This window comes from Scyliorhinus canicula, chromosome 5, assembly GCF_902713615.1.
Source record: "Scyliorhinus canicula chromosome 5, sScyCan1.1, whole genome shotgun sequence".
Taxonomy (NCBI): domain Eukaryota; kingdom Metazoa; phylum Chordata; class Chondrichthyes; order Carcharhiniformes; family Scyliorhinidae; genus Scyliorhinus; species Scyliorhinus canicula.
Window position 1 is genome coordinate 170,989,447 of NC_052150.1, and position 19,879 is coordinate 171,009,325.

Below are 19,879 nucleotides of genomic sequence, written 5' to 3' on the forward strand. Positions count from 1 at the left end.
TTTGCTCCAGTGAAAATGCTCCTAGAAACACAAATATCTCCTCATCACTATACTTTCTCATCCTTGAAATCACTTTGGTGATTCTATTTATTTCCCACTGAAAATTCTTTTTTCTTCTGACTTTATCTACTTTCACTTTCAGGGAATTATGCACTTGATCTCCTCGGTGTTATTGTTTATCCATACCCAACAGCATATTCCCAGGAGTGTTGAATCCTAAATTGTCCTCCAATTAGCCCATGTTTATCCACATTAGATTTCATCCACTGCCTCTTTGCCCAGTCATTTATTGTTATATCAGGTCATATGGCTCAAAGGTAAAAAAATCTAGAATTTTGTCCAGAACAAAGGAAAATGAAACAAAGAATCCACTAGAATAATCCTGCTAAAATGACACACGGCAGTTGCCCTGAAATCAAGATTTTACAAAGGCAGCAACAAAAAGCATTATCTCTTCTTATACTTTTAGTTTGCTTTATTGATTGAGAACATCAGTTCCCATGTTTCAAAGTAATTGCAGTATACCCGGATAACATGAAATCTACTATACTTCATTAATAACAATGCTCTGCCATTGCCACTACCTCGAGGAAGTCGTAGCTGTAACTTTCTTACAGCAATTATGGATGACTGGGAAACACAATCTCCAGCGAGATTGCCAATCTTGAACTCCAACAAATCCTTTCTTATTTTCCCAGATAGGATGAGGTGTTCCTTCTAAATACCGTTTGGAACACTTGTGAACTTTCAGCCTAGATCCAATTTAAATAGAACAAATCAGAATACTAAAATTACCCAATGTTGCTCGGACAGGGGATGCAGGCTATATAAGCGCCACACGGTTGCAGTAGAGGGTGCTCTTTTGAAGTTGCAGCTGTGCATTGCTATGTCAGGGTAGACGAAGTTGTTCGTGAATTTGACATTAGAAAAGGTTTAACTGCTGACAGTTCTCCCTTTAATAAGAGTACATTCTATTAATACAATATAGGTCATGCGGTATAAGGAAGGAAGGCCTCAAGTGTAGTTAATTCGATGTGGACAATAAATACTAAACCCTCGTTTTGGTTTGAAGCAGATTATACAACTGAACAAGTGGGTTTAGTTAGAATGAACTAGCGAATTGCGTAAATTGTTAGAGTGAATTTGCTTTGGACAAATAACCAACGCGATTCATCTGTCAGTACGGTGGCGTGGATGTTTTCTGTGCATCTCATGTTTAATCTTAATTTTAAAAAATTATAGGGAGGTGAAAGTAAGAGAAGCACACGTTAGAATGAAATCTAGCGCACGTAAGTTCTGTTCTGACCCAGATACTGTTTAAGGTGGAAAATAGCAGCAGCGTCAGCGCATCCCTCAGTCGGGAGGTTGGGCATACGGAGTGCAATGGACAGCCAGTCGAAAATAAAGCACACATGCGGTTGGAGTTTTTATAATACATAGGATTGAGTAACCCAAATAGTGGCAAGGCGAGACACTCTGGCTCTCAGATGCAGAGAGAGGTCTAAGGGGGTGTCATTTCCCGAGGTGATTGGGCTTTTATTTTTTTGGGGGGTGGGTGGGTTATACAGTAACTGCTCCCTGCAGATTGTAAAGTCTGGCTGTGGGTGTGTGTGTAGAGGGGGTGGGGGAGGTCGGTAGAAGCAGTGACACACAGGCTGCTCCCTCCAGGTTGACAAAGGTCTGACTGTGTATTGCTGGGTTGGGGGAGCTGGGGGTGGGGGTACACTGACTTGTCCCACCAGATGATAAAGTCTGCCTCTGGCTGTGAGCTGCACTCACAGTGTGGAGATTTGGGGAAGAATACTTCCGGTTAGACAGACACACTATGAGCTCTCGCTGGAGTGGAGTAGCAGCAAAGTGAAGCCATCAGCCTCGCGTCTCGCTCCTGAGTAAATTATTCCAGCAGCTCGGGACATTCAGAGGCTGCTGTAATTTAAGCGCCAGTTTGGCCTCCCCTTCATCGCGTGGGTGAATTGATTTGCTTTCCTGTCCTTTCTGCAACTGGCAAGCGAGCGGGAGTGGGTTCGGGCTGCCGGAGTGGCTTTGTGAGGTGTTTATTGTTTTTTGGTGTGTGGAAGTGACTGGAAGTGTGCTTTCCATATTCAGAGAGAAGAAAAACAAACACTCGAGGTCTGACTCGTCGAGTCGGCAAGTGTGAACTTGTGGCGATCGTCATGGCGGGTGTGAGGAAAGCCGGCTTTCTGGGCGCTGGAGTCTGCTTCTTTGTAACCCTGGGAAACCTGCTGCACCACAGCCGGGGGCAAGGCGGCCAAACACTGGATGCTGCTGGTAAGAGAAGCGGTTCGAGCCTGGCTTAGCCCAGCCCGCTCTTCATAACAAGGCGCAGTTTCTAATTTAAATCAAAAAATAAAAGGCTGCATAACAAGTTAAGTTCTGAAGTTTGTTCCTTCGTTGCATTTTTTTCTTTTATAAGTTTCTGACAATCTGCAGACAGACCCGGGAAGGGGTATAGTGGAAGTTTCCTTAACACATGCACTTTGTTTTTATTTGAGGTGGGAGTACTTTTTGTTTTTGCTGCCGTCCAGATGCAATTCCTTTTTTAAAAAAATGTGCTGCATGTGGGAGCCGGGGCTGGAGGAATTTGCTGAGATTCAGGAAAGTTAAATGCTCCATTTGGATACCGCATGCCTCCTGCTACTTCACAGTATGTGGATCTGCACAGACAGTACAGCTAAATTGGAAAGCAGGAAGCATGTTATTAAATGCATGTTACATTACATTTGTCAGAGATGAGGGGGGGGGGGGGGGGGGAGCGAGTGCACGTTAACCCTTCGCTTTGTGGGGCAGCAGTCAGTGTGGATCAGCGCTGCCCCGTGTATTTTTAACTGTGCCCATGGATCCAGCAAGCCGCTGCATCGCTGGCTTCAATGCAGCCCTCGAATTAAAATCTCACCCACTGGTCGCTTATTACCACTGTTATTTTACCGGCGAAATCGGTTTCATCGGGTTGTGCCCGGTATCAGGCAGTTTTCTTCCTATTGCAAAGAGGATTGGCGAAGATTGTTCCAGGATAAAATGCTCTTTCCACTTCACAGTCAATATGGAAATGTAGCTGTCTACCAGCAGTTGGTGATGAATGAACTGCTGGTCCAACTTGCTTAGGTTCCTGTGGGAATGCATTTTTGCTTGAGCACTTGCAACGATCTTAAGTACATTGGAGTTTGAGGATTAATGTGGGTTTTGATTCTGCAGTTCCCACAGAGAGCCAGTGGCTCTGAAAAGTTGGGTTGAAGTTCGAGAGCCTGTGCCGGTGTTGAACTGATTCCCAATGTTGCTTTCAATCATTGGCTTGCTCTCAGTGCGGCAAGTGGAGGGGCTCTCAGCAGGCACTCACTGTTGCAAAGCTGAGATGGAGTTGAGATCTGTTGTTGCTCATCAAGTTTTCTCTGTGTCTCTGATTCATTCCTGTATTTTTTTTTGTTTTTGACCAACCATTTTAGCAGTGACTGAAGAAATGTGACAAATGCATTTATTGTCCACCCAAAACCGCCTTAAAGCCCAGCTCGCTCACTGTACCTCTGCCTGAGATCTCATTTGGTGAAGCAGACTTTTTTTCAGCCACTGTATTGCAAGATTTTTAACAGTAAAAAAGGAGGGAAGGCGTTTCGGTCCATCAAATATCCAGACTGTCCAAAGTTTGTTGATTCTTTCTTTTAAAAAAATGACCGAATGCTTGCCAATGTGTTGCTCTTTCAGACAGGTAAAATAGTACATGTTTAAGAATTTGCATTTGAGGTTAACAAACTGCTGCAGGGTTTGCCCCTTCCCAGAGCAGCAGGCAACTGGTAACATTGGTGCCTCTGGGCCAAGTCCCCAAGTTTAACTCTTTGCAACAGTTTTGCAACACCAACAAGTTGAGTATACCAAAATCTTTAGTAAGAAGTCTTACAACACCAGGTTAAAGTCCAACAGGTTTGTTTCAAACACTAGCTTTTGGAGCACTGCTCAGGAAGGAGCTGCGCTCTGAAAGCTAGTGTATGAAACAAACCTGTTGGACTTTAACCTGGTGTTGTAAGACTTCTTACTGTGCTCACCCCAGTCCAACGCCGGCATCTCCACATCATGAACAAAATCTTTGTGATAGTTTATCATGGGCAGAATTAATAGAGCAAGAAATGTTTTGTACTGTCATAAATGTCCATAGCTGAGTTTTAAATCATTTAGGAAAGAACATTGCGAAGCGATACTGTTTGCATGATGTTTTAGAAAGTTAATTACATTAGGTTGAGGATAAAGGATTCTGTCCTCAAAGCTATCAGCGGTTAATATATTGTCTTCTCTACACAACCTGTATTTGGGTTTGGTTCTGAAATTTGTGGTACTAGCTAATCTTTTTTTAAAATAAATTTAGATTACCCAATTATTTTTTTCAATTAAGGGGCAATTTAGTGTGGCCAATCTACCTACTCTGCACATTTTTGGGTTGTGGGGGTGAAACCCACGCAGACACGGGGAGAATGTGCAAACTCCACACGGACAATGACCCAGAGCCGGGATCGAACCTGGGACCTCAGCGCCGTGAGGCAGCTGTGCTAATCACTAGGCCACCATGCTGCCCTAAGGTACTAGCTAATCTATTTGCCAGTGGAGTTTATACCAATAAAGATTTAACAGGTAGTAGTAAAAGGATAAGGATTTTCACATATTATGTTGCCTGGGACTTGATTTCTTGATTAATAAGGAGATCTTGGGGTATGGGAAGAAGCCAGGAGAATAGGGATGAGGAAGGTATCAACCGCAACTTAACAGCAGAGTCAATGGCCTGAACTTCTAATTCTGCTCTCATAGTTTATGGTCCTATGGTTTGCTACATTAAGGTACTGTTAATTCTGTTAATTGTTAATAAAGACCTTTCTAATTGAAATCACTTGGGATGAGTGATCTTTGCTTGGTTCAGCCCTGAAGGGATTGAAATTATTTCTCTCTAAGAGTTTCTTCAGTTACTTAATTGTTTGAATCAGATTAATGCCAACAGCATGAGATTTAGTCCGGCTGAAGTGGACTAGGCGCCCACCCCTTTGCTCTACCCATAGTACAAAAATCACAGCACTTTGCTGTGGTTTAGTAAATAATCACCAAGGACCTGCCTTTTGATAGAGAACTCAAGTAGAAGAATTATTTATAACAATGTGAGTGGATTCTTTAACATGGATCCAGCCTATGTTATTTGGCCAAAGGTTAAAACTGTGGTTTCAACACTGGGTTTGGTAGGCTGGGCTGGGTTCAGCTGAAACTGAATAATCATTGGTTTATGAAACTCAGATGTGCGTTGAGGTCTAGAAATAGATGCATGATTTAGAATCAGCAATGTGTATTAATGGAGTCCGTAATTCTTTGAAGGGCTGTTATTGTTCTCCAGATACATTTTCCAGGTCTTTGCAAAATGGGATGCACAATTGGTGATGCCATAACTGATATGCATGCATTATTTAGATATGATTTTTAAAAAAATTTGCTGACAAAATGGCATGGAGAAAGATGTTTGACAAATATTGGGACTCCAGTAGCACTCAACAAAATACAAACTTCCTGAATGGCCAATCTGGAATTTTTGCAACCTGCTCTTTGAGGAAGTCAGCATGCCCATAAGAAGTAGAAGGAGGATGATCTTTGAATTTGGAATGTTAAAATTGCTTATTTTATGACCTGAAACTTTGCTCAAATGGAGAGGCTCTCTCCGTCTGCATGAAAATGCTGGCAGAGACCTGAATCCATAAGCTCTGCCCCTGAACTCAGCCTCTTCCATTTTTCCAGGGTTGGGGGGGGGGGGGGGGGGGGGGGGGGGTTAAAAATCACACATAAATGGTTCATGAGGCAGCTGCTTCCATTTGTATGATTTTGGTGAAGTGGCTGTCTGAACTCCAAAGCATGCAGATTAGACAAGACAGGAACAAGGGTGAATCTTGCTGGTTCATTTAGATAGACTGGCTACCCTTTCGGGGAGGTCAGGTACCCATTTCAATATTGTCCAGGGCACCTTTGTGGGAGGTGCCTTTTGGGATTTTTAAAAGTAAACATGATTATGAGTTAAACATGTATAAACTCATTGTAACTGTCAAGCTGCCTGAGAACTGTCAAGCTGTTGGAGAACTGTCAAACTGTCTGAGAACTGTCTAGCTGTCTGAGAACATTTAACAACAAAAGCTCACTGGAGCTGTCAATGCTGTCAAGAAATTTAACTTTGCTGGGCTCTAATATAAAACAAAATATATAATCTTAAAAATGTAGTACCTGCTATTTCACTATGTCTATTGACATGGGCCTGAGAGCTATCTATCATCATAGGATTTATTCTACATGATTGATTTTCCAATTTAATATTATCACAATGGGGTGACAGGTTTGATTGAAGTTTGATAACCAACTGGTTATAGGATAGAAGTGTATGTTTTCACTGGAGATTAAGTACTTTAGTGAAATGTTTTCATTAGAGATTAGTTAAATAAATTTCAATGAATTGAGTATTTATCAACTAGAATGCTTTTTTTTAACATAGTGAAGTCTCAATAGACATATAACATCATTTTATGTCAGCATGGCTCCTGATATTTGACCTTGGTGGATACTAGATAAATTAACTTGGTGCGAGTAAGGACAAAGGGTGGTGGCTGAGGGATATTAGTTGGCATGAGGTGTTACTGAGTTGGCATAGGAGGGTGAGTGGGGGTATGAATGGCATTGGAAATATGAGGAACCATAGGGTAGGTAGAGGCTTGCATAGGGTCTATGAGATGACTTTGAGGATGGGTAGAGGAGCATAGGGTGGCAAGGTGATGTGAGGATAATGGGGAAGCTTGGTGACGGCTGAAGGGCTGTTTTTTTTTGTTGCATTCATTTTTGAAAACTTAAACACAGTGCCTTTTCTCCATCCCATCTCCACACTCAACAGCCTCTACACTCATTCTGGGAGGAGGGCTGACTTCTACTCCAGCCTGCCCCACCCATCCTCTGACCCCGGAATGAAAGTTCAACCTGCTTGAATTATTTTTCCCAGACCCAAGTGGCTGGGCCGGCAAATGTCCCTTCTCTGCTCTTGGAGCAAAAATCTAGACCTGAGAATCTGACAAATACAAAAAAAGACATGTAAATTGTTTTGAATATCAATAAAGCATTTCATTAGAAGGTGTGAGGACGGTTAAAAAAAAAACCAAAGTTTCATTTTTTGATGAAGTTTGTGATTAATGGGACTGTAATCCACAACATCTCATTGAGATTTTATCACTGTGCTCCAACAAGGGATGCATAATGGGGTCACAACCATAATTCCTCACTCGCCGAGTTGTCTGACTCAGCTGAGCTGGCTGCAGTGGAAGTGAGAAAAGAGGAGAAAAGGAAAATTAAACAACTTAATCCAGGTCATCCTTGTACACGTTGCAGTAATGGTAATCAACCTGGGATTCGATGTTTGCCAAGCTTTATTTTGAAAACTAACTGTTAAAAAGAAAAAAATCTACAAAATGTGAACAGGAAGCACAAATGAATAACTAAACGATGTAGAAAAATAGCAAAATTCCAATTTACCACACTTTTCATTGCTGTATCCACAATGGATTAAGATATCCGCATGTTGGCTAATATAGTTTTCGGTTAGAAAGGCAATGTAATTATTCAAACCATTTGCTTCATAAGATTCAATGCACACTTCATAAATTTGGTATTCTTAATTACAACAACCTGCATTCTTATAGCTCCTTTCTATTGCAGAAAAAAAATCCCCAAACTGTTTCGGAAGTGTAATCAAAATAAAATCACTCCTTCAAAATGAAGGCTACTATTTTGCAACATTACTTTCTATTTTGTGTAGTGCTGTGCAATGAAAGTGTGGGCATTTTGCTGTAGTAAAACAAACTGTTTCACATTTTATTTTACTCAGGCATGTCTCATGTATGGTTAGTTACTTGTGGCATTGAATTACTAATTAACTCATATTTTCCCCCCAAAATTGAGATTTTGCTGTTGGGGATTGATTTGGCTGTATTACTGACAGAAAATACTAATCACAATTACATTGGGAGGCATTGCTGCACCCATATATCCTGCAAACAATAGTCACAAACTTATTCCCTATGAATTGGGAATTCTGCTAGCTTAACGAGGTAGGAAAGACATCAGTCCAATTGTAAAATTAGGCTGGATGTACAATTGTAATAGGATAACTGATTGATACGATTACACCTTCTTGAGGCGGTGGAGGAGCACACGGGGAATTGTTTAAGTACTGCACTAAAAAAAATATAAAATTGGGCTTTTGAGTGACGAAATTGAAATGTTTTGCCTTGAGCACTATTGGGGTTAATAGTGGCCAATCTTGCCCATATTTGTGGTAAACAATTGCCATCCATATGGATACCAGGAATGCAAGAGTTTTTGGATATTACTCGAGTAAGGTCCATATCCTTATTGGTAATTGTAAAATGTAGTCCTTTATTTGCAATGACTGTATTCATCTGATTGCTTCACAACACATTTGCATATTCAATTGTCTCTTGTTCTCATGTTCTGTGTTTTGTAGTTGCCCAGGAAAGGGAGACTGGGATAAATACATTTGTGTGGATTCTTCCTGGATGAATGGCGATTGAGGGCTTAGGTCAGTGCTCTCCATGATGTCACTGAAACAACACTGCATGATGTGACTGCAGGTGGTGGGGAAACTCTACACAAGATGTTTCTTCCCAGGCTACATCTAACTAGCAGGCTTAAAGAATAATACACAGTAACCACTGGACTTTGGAGAAAGGCTGATATGTGTTCACAATGGAGCTCTCCCTTTCGCAATGTTGAGGTTTATGTGAAAACTCTGATTCAGACCCTTTCCCTTAATGAGACAATTTGCAGTTTCAGGCAAATTGTTTAAATATGACTGTGGGAAGCACGATAAATGCTGCAACTTTGCAGGAACAGTTGAACTGTGGCATTTAGAGGAGAAATAGATTATGATCTAGTTTGTTCTGAAGAAAATAGAGAAATGTATGGTGCTAATGAAGCTCTCGCAAGTATATTTGTGCCATAAAATTTACAGAATGCCCCACTGTGACAATGACCAGCTACAATTCACAGCTCACACTGGTGATAGACGATTTGGACATTCTGATTCTCCCTCTGTGTGACGAACAGGGGCTTTTCACAGTAACTTCATTGCAGTGTTACTGTCATCCTTTGAAAGAATTCCTGATCATGTATTATGAATACATCTACGTGGAAGTGTAATTAATATCACACAGATTAAACATTTTGATGGTGCAGATTGACAGGAAATAAATACCTGTACTTGGCATGGGAAGAAGGCATTATAAAAGTAAAACAGGCACAAAGCCAGTGATGAGGAAACAGGGATGGATAATTGCCTTTTGTAAAGCTTCTTTTCTCATTGGCTGGTTAAGTTGCAAATGTCTGTCATTGAGCCCTGTATGATAGTTATTCTGTACTACTGCTAATAAGAGTGATGATTCTTTCCCTTGTAAAAATAATTAAATATGAAGTACGTTTCCATATTTTTGTGCAGTAAAACATAAATGCGTCGTGTTTAATATGATGAAATGCTTAATTTTTTATTATTATGCAACAAAGACCTGCCTAACCACCTTTCATCAAGCTATAATACTTCACAAATGCCATTGATTTTACACTAGTGTGCAAACATTGCTGTTCTGCGGCTTAGCCTCTTTTCACACTCATAAGAACATCTTCTAATATTTTGTTTACAATATGAATGTAACAAGATGCCAGTATGATGCGTGGTAAGCTCTGAGCATCATTCGCAATAGTGTAGCTTTCAAAGCACATATAAAGTTGGAAGGTTTTTGTCATTAAACATGTCATCGTACAGGTGCAGCATGGTTTTCTAGTTCTGATTTTTTTTTTGAAGTGAAAGACTTGTGGAAGTTGCCAGGAGAAAATGGCTGTTCATCTCAAGGTCCATGTACCTTTCATTCTAATGGGGCTGTAGGGTATCACAGTGGTTAGCATTGTTGCTTCACAGCACCAGGGTCTCAGGTTCAATTCCTGGCTTGGGCCACTGTCTGTGCGGAGTCTGCACGTTCTCCCTGTGCCTGCGTGGGTTTCCTCCAGGTGCCCTGGTTTCCTCCCACAAGTCCCAAAAGACATGCTGTTAGATGAATTGGGCATTCTGAATTCTCCCTCTATGTACCCGAACAAGCGCCGGAATATGGCGACAAGGGGCTTTTCACAGTAACTTCATTGCAGTGTCAATGTAAGCCTACTTGCAACAATGAAGATTATTTTCTTTTTTTAAGTGAAAAAAGTGAGGTCGGACAGTCCAGCAATCTTTTTCAAACCTGCTGGAAATGACCATGCTAATGTATGGATACAGCAGTATAACATTATCCATCAGGTACTGAGGTTTAAACTTGATGTGTGCTGAATGCTGTCACACATTTCCGGTGTCATTATGTTAGTCTCTTAATTATTGATGTTTTCTTTCAAATTGAGCACCTCAGTTCCTGGTGAGTATGGTCATTGTTCACAGTTATTGAATTAAGAGAATTCAAATTTCATTACATTCGAATTCAACATTTTATTATTATTTGTTTTGGAAATCACATTATATTGCATTCACATTCACATTTAAGACTTATCAAGCCTGACTGGATGATTCATATTCATATAAAGCTATGTACTCTGGGGTTTTCTGTGAATTTTTACAAGTGCTTTAGGAGTTGTATTCTGCGATTTAATTCACTCTGCCAAACAACTAATCACTGGTCTTGTCGATGAGCAGTACAAATTTAATTATTATTGGTATGATGTTCCAGTGGATTATAACTTTCAGACAATATTTTGAACAAAAATGGACTGTTAAAATGGCTGATTCAATCGTGTGACATTTGGTGGTATCAGCTACGGACAGTCCTGAGCATCAAGCAAATACCTAATGAAATATGAACATTCACAGCCACCTAGGAAATTCACACATCCCCTTGTTTAAGGATGAAACATCAACAAAAGGTCTTTCACATTCTATCTATTCATCTTTCTTGCTTATCATGGACGAAAGATGCACTGAAGCTCAATGTATGTTAGATGAATGTGAAGGGGTTGCCATTCATCTCTTATTGTTTTCTAATGGTCCCTAATCCAAACCCAGACTCGGCAAATTTCAAACTGTCAAATAGCAACGTAGGATGTTTATCGGTCTTACTAGCCATCTTATTTGGAAAAGGACTTTTGACTTTTAATAGGTTACATGGGTGACACTGCCATGTTTATTGCCTATTTTCAAAGTGGCAAGAATCAACACTGCGGAGACCAAGAGCATCAGAAAACCAATGAACCAGTTGCAGTCAGCTAAACAACCAAGGTTCCCGAGTCTGCTTGGGTCTCACCCCCACAACCCAAAGATGTGCAGGATAGGTGATTTGGCCCCTTAGTTGAAAAAAAAATAATTGTGTACTCAGAAGTTATTTTAAAAATCTAAACAGCCGTGGTAATAAACAGCAATTCCTTGAAAGTGGGAGGAATGCTAAATTTTTAAAAATTGAATTTAGATTTCACCAGCTGCCATGGTGGGATTCAAACGTGGAGTCCAGAACAGTACCGTGAGTCTCCGGATTTCTCGTCCAATGGCAGGGGTCGGGGTTTGGCGGGGATACGGTCTTCTATTTCTTCTAAAGGCGTGCCGTTCTTTGAAAAACTGAACCCGCCCTGCCAGCATTACATTGTGGGACCTAATCCTTCAGCTTTACTTGGCTATCAGCTGAACAATTCGGCAGAGTAAACCGCCGTTGTGGCTGGCGGCTTCCACACTGTTTTTCCCATCCGCTGCGGCACTGCTGAAAAATTGGAAAACTTAGCCCATAAATTCTGTCTGTGACAATGCTTCAAGAATTCCCTCTTATCAGTATGGATTTCTAACCTGTAAAGTGTCTTAACGTCTATTAACCTCTGCCCATGCTGACTTTGATCACCTTAAGAAGTGGATGGCTTATGCTCTAGTTTTGGCTCCCTCCCTACATGTTTCATTTTATTTTCTGCCATTGAAAATAAAACTGGGAACTTGTTAAATAGGAATTGTGTTTGTGAACTCAAAACATTCGCAGTTACACGTGGTAACGGGCTGAATCCCAGTTGTTTTTTGTTAAAAGTAAATCATTTTATAGATTCCTTAAAGGAAATCCAGCACCTGTCTCATTATCACTATTTGTTGCTTGGACTAACAGTTAAATTAAATGTTGTGATTTAACATTCCTGGTATAAAACATTGCCCAAGATCATGATGGGAATTCGGACATGGAGTTCAACGTGCCTAATTTATACCATTTCTAAAAGTTCTTTCATGTTCTTTTAAGGGTGGCATGGTAGCATAGTGGTTAGCACTGTTGCTTCACAGCTCCAGGGTGCCAGGTTCCATTCCCGACTTGGGTCACTGTGCGGAGTCTGCAGGTTCTCCCCGAGTCTGCGTGGGTTTCCTCCGGGTGCTCCGATTTCCTCCCACAGTCCAAAGATGTGAAGGTTAGGTAGATTGGCCCTGCTAAATTGCCCTTAGTGTCCAAAAAGGTGAGGTGGTGTTACTGGGATACGGGGATAGGGTGGAGGCATGGGCTTAAGTAGGTTGCTCATTCAAAGAGCTGGTGCAGACCCGATGGGCTCCTTCTGCACTGTAAATTCTTTGATTCTATGGGATGTCTCGGTCAGCTCATCCATAATTGCCCTTGAGCTGCAGCTGTCCCTGTGGTGTAGGTGCACCCTGTTGTAGGGCACTGGATAACATTCAGTAAGTCTTAGTGAAGGCATTGTGATCTTAAGTAGGTTTACTGTACATATTTACTAACCACATGAACTATGTACATATACACAATAAAGGGCTCAATCGTGGCACTGTCTCCATGATTGCTTGTGCACACAGCTCTGCCCAGCAAGAAAGTGACCCTTAAGTGCACTTCATGCATTCTCCCACATCACTGTGTGGGTTACTGTGCTCAGTCCCATTAACCCTATGGGGGTGATTCAATCAAAACATTTTGAAGTGTCATTTTGGGTGAGTTTGGTGGGGTGTTTCACATTAGCTTTTTGGGTGAGGGCCACGCTACTATTCAACCGCACTGAGATTGCGATTTAACGGAAATGAAACCGAGTCCCGTGCCGAGTGTGATTAGATGGGTGTTTCCCAGTGATTGGAATGCTGAGAAAAGCCATGCCATTAAACCGGACTCTGCTTCATTCTGGGGCCTCGGCAAGGAACGCCCAATGAGGCCGCACTCAGTCCCATTTACAGCACCGGCGAGCTCTGCTTGCCAGTGCTGGAAGAGATCGGGGCACCATTTTCCTTTTATGAAATAAATATAGAGTGCTCAATTCATTTTTTCCAATTAAGGAACGATTTAGCATAGCCAATCCACCTACCCTGTACATCTTTGGGGTGTGGGGGCGAACACGGGGAGAATGTGCAAACTCCACACGGGCAGTGACCCAGAGCCGGAATCGAACCTGGGACCTCAGCGCCGTGAGGCAGCCGTGCTAACCACTGCGCCACTGTGCTGCCGCGGGGGACACCATTTTCAAATGGAGTCTCGATCTCCCAGTACAACCCATGGATCCCCCAACGCCCCAGCTCACTTGTTGGGGGGTCTTCAAGCCCTCCCGCACCCCACCTCATCAGGGCAGGGCAGTCTTGGGCCTCATCCCTGGTGTGGGAAAAATGCCACTGGCACCATGATACAGCCAGCTTGGCACCCTGGCAGTGCCACCTGGGCACCAGATAACCCTGCTAGGCTGTCCAGGTAACACCGCCAGTGTGCCAGTCTGGCAGTGCCAAGATGCCTGGGTGGCATCAGCAGGTCTAGGCTGCCCTAAGGCTGACCACCAGGAGGCCTACAAGCGCCTATGATCTCCAATGGCCTGAGAGTGTGATTAGATGCCATCAGGACTGGTTTACGTTTGTGTGGACCTGTAGTAAACGGCAGTCGGTCATCGCCTCAATAGGGAAGCTATTAGTTTACAGGCGTTAGGAGAAAATGGCACAGGCATATGTAAATGTGCCTCATGGCTCATTTAAATATGCTGAAATGGATCTTTCGATGTTTCACAAGGTCCGGTTGAATCTCCTGAGAAGTCTCCAGCATCGCGAATCCCACGAGAGGCCCCTCGTAAGATTCAATGGCCTCGTCGCGTCACCAGGTCAAGCACGATGAGGACGGCAAATCCGCCCTACATGTATCAGATCCTTATACTACACATCTAACCCAAATCTTTATCCAATATGTCACAGTCTTTTGTCTTATACTCATCAGGGCAATTCACAAGAATATCAATTGTAAAGCGAACAATAGTTTAATTTACAATTAGTATTCTTACAAATTGTCCTGATGAGAGTACGATGAAAAGCTTTGACAGCATGTCTCTTTTTCAGCAATACTCAATTTTGTACTGCCAAACGACTATAATATTGCAAGTCATTCTAGTTTACCCCATGTATCTATATTGTTATTACTCCTACCCCACCATCCCCGTCACGTCTTGGAGATCATGATTCAGGCAATTTGGAGACCATGGGGCGGGATTCACCGACCCCCCCACCGGGTTTTAGAATCACTGGGGTTCGGCGTAAATCTCGCCCCGTCTGTCCTCCGAATTCTCCAGCCCCCCAAAAATCACCCCGGCGTGAATCGTGCCGCCTGCCTCGCAGAATAGCGGGAACCTGCGCGACGCAATGGGCCCCGGGGCTGCCCGAATTCTCCGGGCCGCGATATGCCGAAGTCCCACCCGCTTCGAGGGTCCCGCCGGCATAAATCAAGGTTGGTCCCCACCAGCGGGACCCAGCTCCGTGGGTGGCCTCCGGGGTCCTCGGGGGGGGGGGGGGGGGGCGGGGGACGATATGGCCCCGGGGGGGGGTGCCCCCACGGTGGCCTGGACCACGATCGTGGCCCACCGATCCACGGGCGGGCCTGTGCCGTGGGGGCACTCTATTCCTCCGCATCAGCCTTGTACTGATCCGCGATGGCAGACGCGGAGATGAACCAACCCTGCCCATGTGCGGGGATGACGCCAGCACACGTTGGTGCTCTCGCACATGTGCCAACTCGCTCCAGCTGGCGGTCGCCTTTCGGTGCTGGTTGGCGTGGTGCCAAGCCCCTTCCTCGCTGGCCGGCGTGGTGCAAACCGCTCCGGCGTGGTCCTAGCCCCTGAAGATTCCTGGAGGATTCCGCACCTTTGGGGTGGTCCCCGCCGGAGTGGTTCCCACCAGGGTTTGCACCGTTTTTTCCGCTCTGACGATTCGCGCAGAATCTCGCCCCTGGTAACCATTGTTAGGATACCAGACAGGTCCCAGCATTTGTTAGGATACTGGACAAGAACCCTGAACAATTTTCTAAAATTTGTAAAATTGTGAGGAAAGGATACTTCACCCAAGAGTGATGCTTCTGACCAGTAGGTACCTTCTACGTTAAAACATACTTTGATTCAACCACAGAATTAATCACATTAACATCAAATAAATATCTTTACAATCATCAGTTAAACAGTTCTCAAACACAAGGGAAACCATAAACCTATTATCTATACCTGCTACTGACGCCAATTAAGCAACCCAATAGTTTAAATGCCACATATAAATAAAGTTAGCGAACTGATTACTTGCTTAGCTTGCTTACATGTGTACGGTCGCACAGTCTTTAGTACTGTTACTTCACAGCTCCAGGGTCCCAGTATCGATTCCTGGCTTCGGTCACTGTCTGTGTGGAGTCTGCACATTCTCCCTGTGTCTGCGTGGGTTTTCTACGGGTGCTCCAGTTTCTTCCCAGAAGCCCCGAAAGACGTGCTGTTAGGTAATTTCAAAATTATGAATTTTCCCTCTGTGTACCTGAACAGGTGCCGGAATGAGGCGACTTGGGACTTTTCACAGTAACTTCATTGCAGTGTTAATGTAAGCCTACTTATGCCAATAAAGATTATTATTGTAGAGACTTTTGGAGAGAGAAACAATCTCGAGCAGATTCGGTACACCTCTGCTCAACCTAGCAGCTTTTAGCAAAACTTAAAATCCTTCTGTATTGTCAGACTCAAATCCTAACGCCAACTGCAAAATACAAACAAATGTGGCTCCTCCCATTAATTACATCATCACTATCCCACTAAACTGTCACCTGGCCTGCTTAGCTAGGATTAAATATAACCTCTCAAAAATTATCTCATCTCCAGGGAATCTCCAGAAATCAGAACAATATCACTTTAGCCCTTTATCTGTAACCAAGTAGGTGGTTGGAATCAATCATGACATCACTTTTTATGACTCCTTAATTACAGTTTTTGCAGACATACTGCCTCTATGGATGGTCTACACCTGGACCAGAGGGGTACTAATATCCTCGGGGGGAGGTTTGCTAATGCTCTTCGGGAGGGTTTAAACTAGTTCAGCAGGGGATTGGGAAACTGAATTGTAGCTCCAGTACACAAGAAGCTGAGAGTAGTGAGGTCATGAGTAAGGTTTCAAAGTTGCAGGAGTGTACCGGCAGGAAGGAAGGTGGTCTAAAGTGCGTCTACTTCAATGCCAGGAGCATCCGGAATAAGGTGGGTGAGCTTGCGGCATGGGTTAGTACCTGGGACTTTGATGTTGTGGCCATTTCGGAGACATGGATAGAGCAGGGCGAGGAATGGTTGTTGCAGGTGCCGGGGTTTAGATATTTCAGTAAGCTCAGGGAAGGCGGTAAGAGAGGGGGAGGGGTGGCATTGTTAGTCAAGGACAGTATTACGGTGGCTGAGAGGACATTTGATGAGGACTCGAATACTGAGGTAGTATGGGCTGAGTTAAGAAACAGGAAAGGAGAGGTCACCCTGTTAGGGCTTTTCTATAGGCCTCTGAAAAGTTCCAGAGAAGTAGAGGAAAGGATTGCAAAGATGATTCTGGATAGGAGCGAAAATAACAGGGTAGTTGTTATGGGGGACTTTAACTTTCCAAATATTGACTGGAAACACTATAGTTCGAGTACTTTAGATGGATCCGTTTTTGTCCAATGTGTGCAGGAGGGTTTCTTGATGCAGTATGTAGATAGACTAACAAGAGGCGAGGCCGTATTGGATTTGATTACTGGGTAATGAACCAGGACAGGTGTTAGGTTTGGAGGTAGGTGAGTATTTTGGTGATAGCGACCACAATTCGATTACGTTTACTTTAGCGATGGAAAGGGATAGGTATAAACTGCAGGGCAAGAGTTATTTCTGGGGGAAAGGCAATTATGATGCGATGAGGCAAGATTTAGGATGCATCGCCTGGAGAGGAAAACTGCAGGGGATGGACACAATGGAAATGTGGAGCATGTTCAAGGAACAGCTACTGCGTGTCCTTGATAAGTATGTACCTGTTAGCAGGGAGGAAGTGGTCGAGTGAGGGAACCATGGGTTACTAAAGCAGTTGAAACACTTGTCAAGAGGACGAAGGAGGCTTATGTGAAGATGAGACATGATGGTTCAGTTGGGTCGCTTGAGAGTTACAAGTTAGCTAGGAAGGCTCTAAAGAGAGAGCTAAGAAGAGCCAAGCGAGGACGTGAGAAGTCTTTGGCAGGTAGGATCAAGGATAACCCTAAAGCTTTCTATAGGTATGTCAGGAATAAAAGAATGACTAAGGTAAGAGTAGGGCCAGTCAAGGACAGTAGTGGGAAGTTGTGCGTAGAGTCTGAGGAGATAGGAGAGGTGCTAAATGAGTATTTTTCGTCAGTATTCACACAGGAAAAAGACAAAGTTGTCGAGGAGAATACTGAGATACAGGCTACTGGACTAGAAGGGCTTGAGGTTCATAAGGAGGAGGTGTTAGCGATTCTGGAAAGTGTGAAAATAGATAAGTCCCCTGGGCCGGATGGGATTTATCCTAGGATTCTCTGGGAAGCTAGGGAGGAGATTGCTGAGCCTTTGGCTTTGATCTTTAAGTCAGCTTTGTCTACAGGAATAGTGCCAGAGGACTGGAGGATAGCAAATGTTGTCCCCTTGTACAAGAAGGGGAGTAGAGATAACCCCGGTAACTATAGACCAGTGAGCCTTACTTCTGTTGTGGGAAAAGTCTTGGAAAGGTTTATAAGAGATAGGATGTATAATCATCTGGAAAGGAATAATTTGGTTAGAGATAGTCAACATGGTTTTGTGAAGGGTAGGTCGTGCCGTACAAACCTCATTGAGTTCTTCGAGAAGGTGACCAAACAGGTGGATGAAGATAAAGCAGTTGATGTGGTGTATATGGATTTCAGTAAAGCGTTTGATAAGGTTCCCCACGGTAGGGTATTGCAGAAAATACAGAGGCATGGGATTCAGGGTGATTTAGCAGTTTGGATCAGAAATTGGCTAGCTGATAGAAGACAAAGAGTGGTGGTAGATGGGAAATGCTCTGACTGGTGTCCAGTTACTAGTGGTGTGCCACAAGGATCTGTTTTGGGGCCGTTGCTGTTTGTCATTTTTATAAATGACCTGGAGGATGGCGTAGAAGGATGGGTGAGTAAATTTGCAGATGACACTAAAGTCGGTGGAGTTGTGGACAGTGCAGAAGGATGTTACAAGTTATAGAGGGACATAGATAAGCTGCAGAGCTGGGCTGACAGGTGGTAAATGGAGTTTAATGCAGAAAAGTGTGAGGTGATTCATTTTGGAAGGAATAACAGGAAGGCAGAGTACTGGGCTAATGGTAAGATTCTTGGTAGTGTGGACAAGCAGAGAGATCTCGGTGTCCATGTCCATAAATCCCTGAAAGTTGCCACCCAGGTTGAGAGGGTTGTTAAGAAGGCGTACGGTGTGTTAGCTTTTATTGGTAGAGGAATTGAGTTTCGGAGCCATGAGGTCATGTTGCAGTTGTACAAAACTCTGGTGCGGCCGCATTTGGAGTATTGTGTGCAGTTCTGGTCGCCACATTATAGGAAGGATATGGAAGCATTGGAAAGGGTACAGAGGAGATTTACAAGAATGTTGCCTGGTGTGGAGGGAAGATCATATGAGGAACGGCTGAAGGACTTGAGGCTGTTTTCGTTAGAGAGAAGAAGGTTAAGAGGGGACTTAATTGAGGCATACAAGATGATCAGAGGATTAGATAGGGTGGACATCGAGAGCCTTTTTCTTCGGATGGTGATGTCCAGCACGAGGGGACATAGCTTTAAATTGAGGGGAGATAGATATAGGACAGATGTCAGAGGTAGGTTCTTTACTCAGAGAGTAGTAAGGGCGTGGAATGCCCTGCCTGCAACAGTAGTGGACTCGCCAACACTAAATGCATTCAAATGGTCATTGGATAGGCATATGGACGATAAGGGAATAGTGTAGAGGGACTTTAGAAGGGTATCACAGGACGGTGCAACATCGTGGGCTGAAGGGCCTGTACTGCGCTGTAATGTTCTATGTTCTATGTTCTACGTATTTTAAACCAGGGTTCTATAATAATATTACTGCAACAAATATTAAATATAATATATAACGATTTGCACATTCATCATACCCTCCCATATTTCATTCACACTATGGTCAGAGGAGTGGCAGTCACTGCAGGTAAACCCTGTTGATTTAGAGGTTGTCCTGGCACCTGGTGTTGTTTTGCCTTATTTTTCCATTCCTTGGTGTTGAACTGCTCTTTGGTGAATCGGCAGCAGTGGTGTTGGTTGTTGTTGATTTTATTCCATTTTCTTTACAGGACGAATGCTGTTCTCGTCCCATAGCATTTACTCCTCTTCTTTCATCACATGACTCACTGTGATGCATATGAAAGTTCACATTTCCACAATTGTTTCACATTTTTAATTACTTCTTTTCTAGTTGTTTTTTGAGCTGATGAATCTTTTCATTCAGTTCAGCAACAGCTCTGGTAAGTTAAGCTGTTTCACTCCTGGAAATGTAATATTTTTTGGCTGGGCATTCAGCTCTTTTTGGGATCTTTTAC

At 43.3% G+C, this 19,879-nt stretch overlaps 1 protein-coding gene across 5 annotated transcripts in view; it reads left to right on the plus strand.

The window, feature by feature from the left end:
• Positions 1–1,075: 1,075 nt before the first annotated feature.
• The window catches only part of plxdc2 (plexin domain containing 2), a 506,097-nt gene continuing 487,293 nt past the window's right edge, over positions 1,076–19,879 (plus strand). The window contains exons 1-2 of one of the 5 annotated variants that reach the window (XM_038798075.1): positions 1,076–1,092; positions 2,107–2,289. In XM_038798075.1, the coding sequence (XP_038654003.1) occupies positions 2,175–2,289 (115 nt within the window). In that variant the 5' untranslated portion in view covers positions 1,076–1,092; positions 2,107–2,174. Of the gene's footprint in view, positions 1,093–1,391; positions 1,525–1,653; positions 1,679–1,746; positions 1,969–2,106; positions 2,290–19,879 lie in introns of those variants that run through there. The other 4 variants (XM_038798074.1, XM_038798076.1, XM_038798073.1 and 1 more) reach the window with 4 other exon arrangements.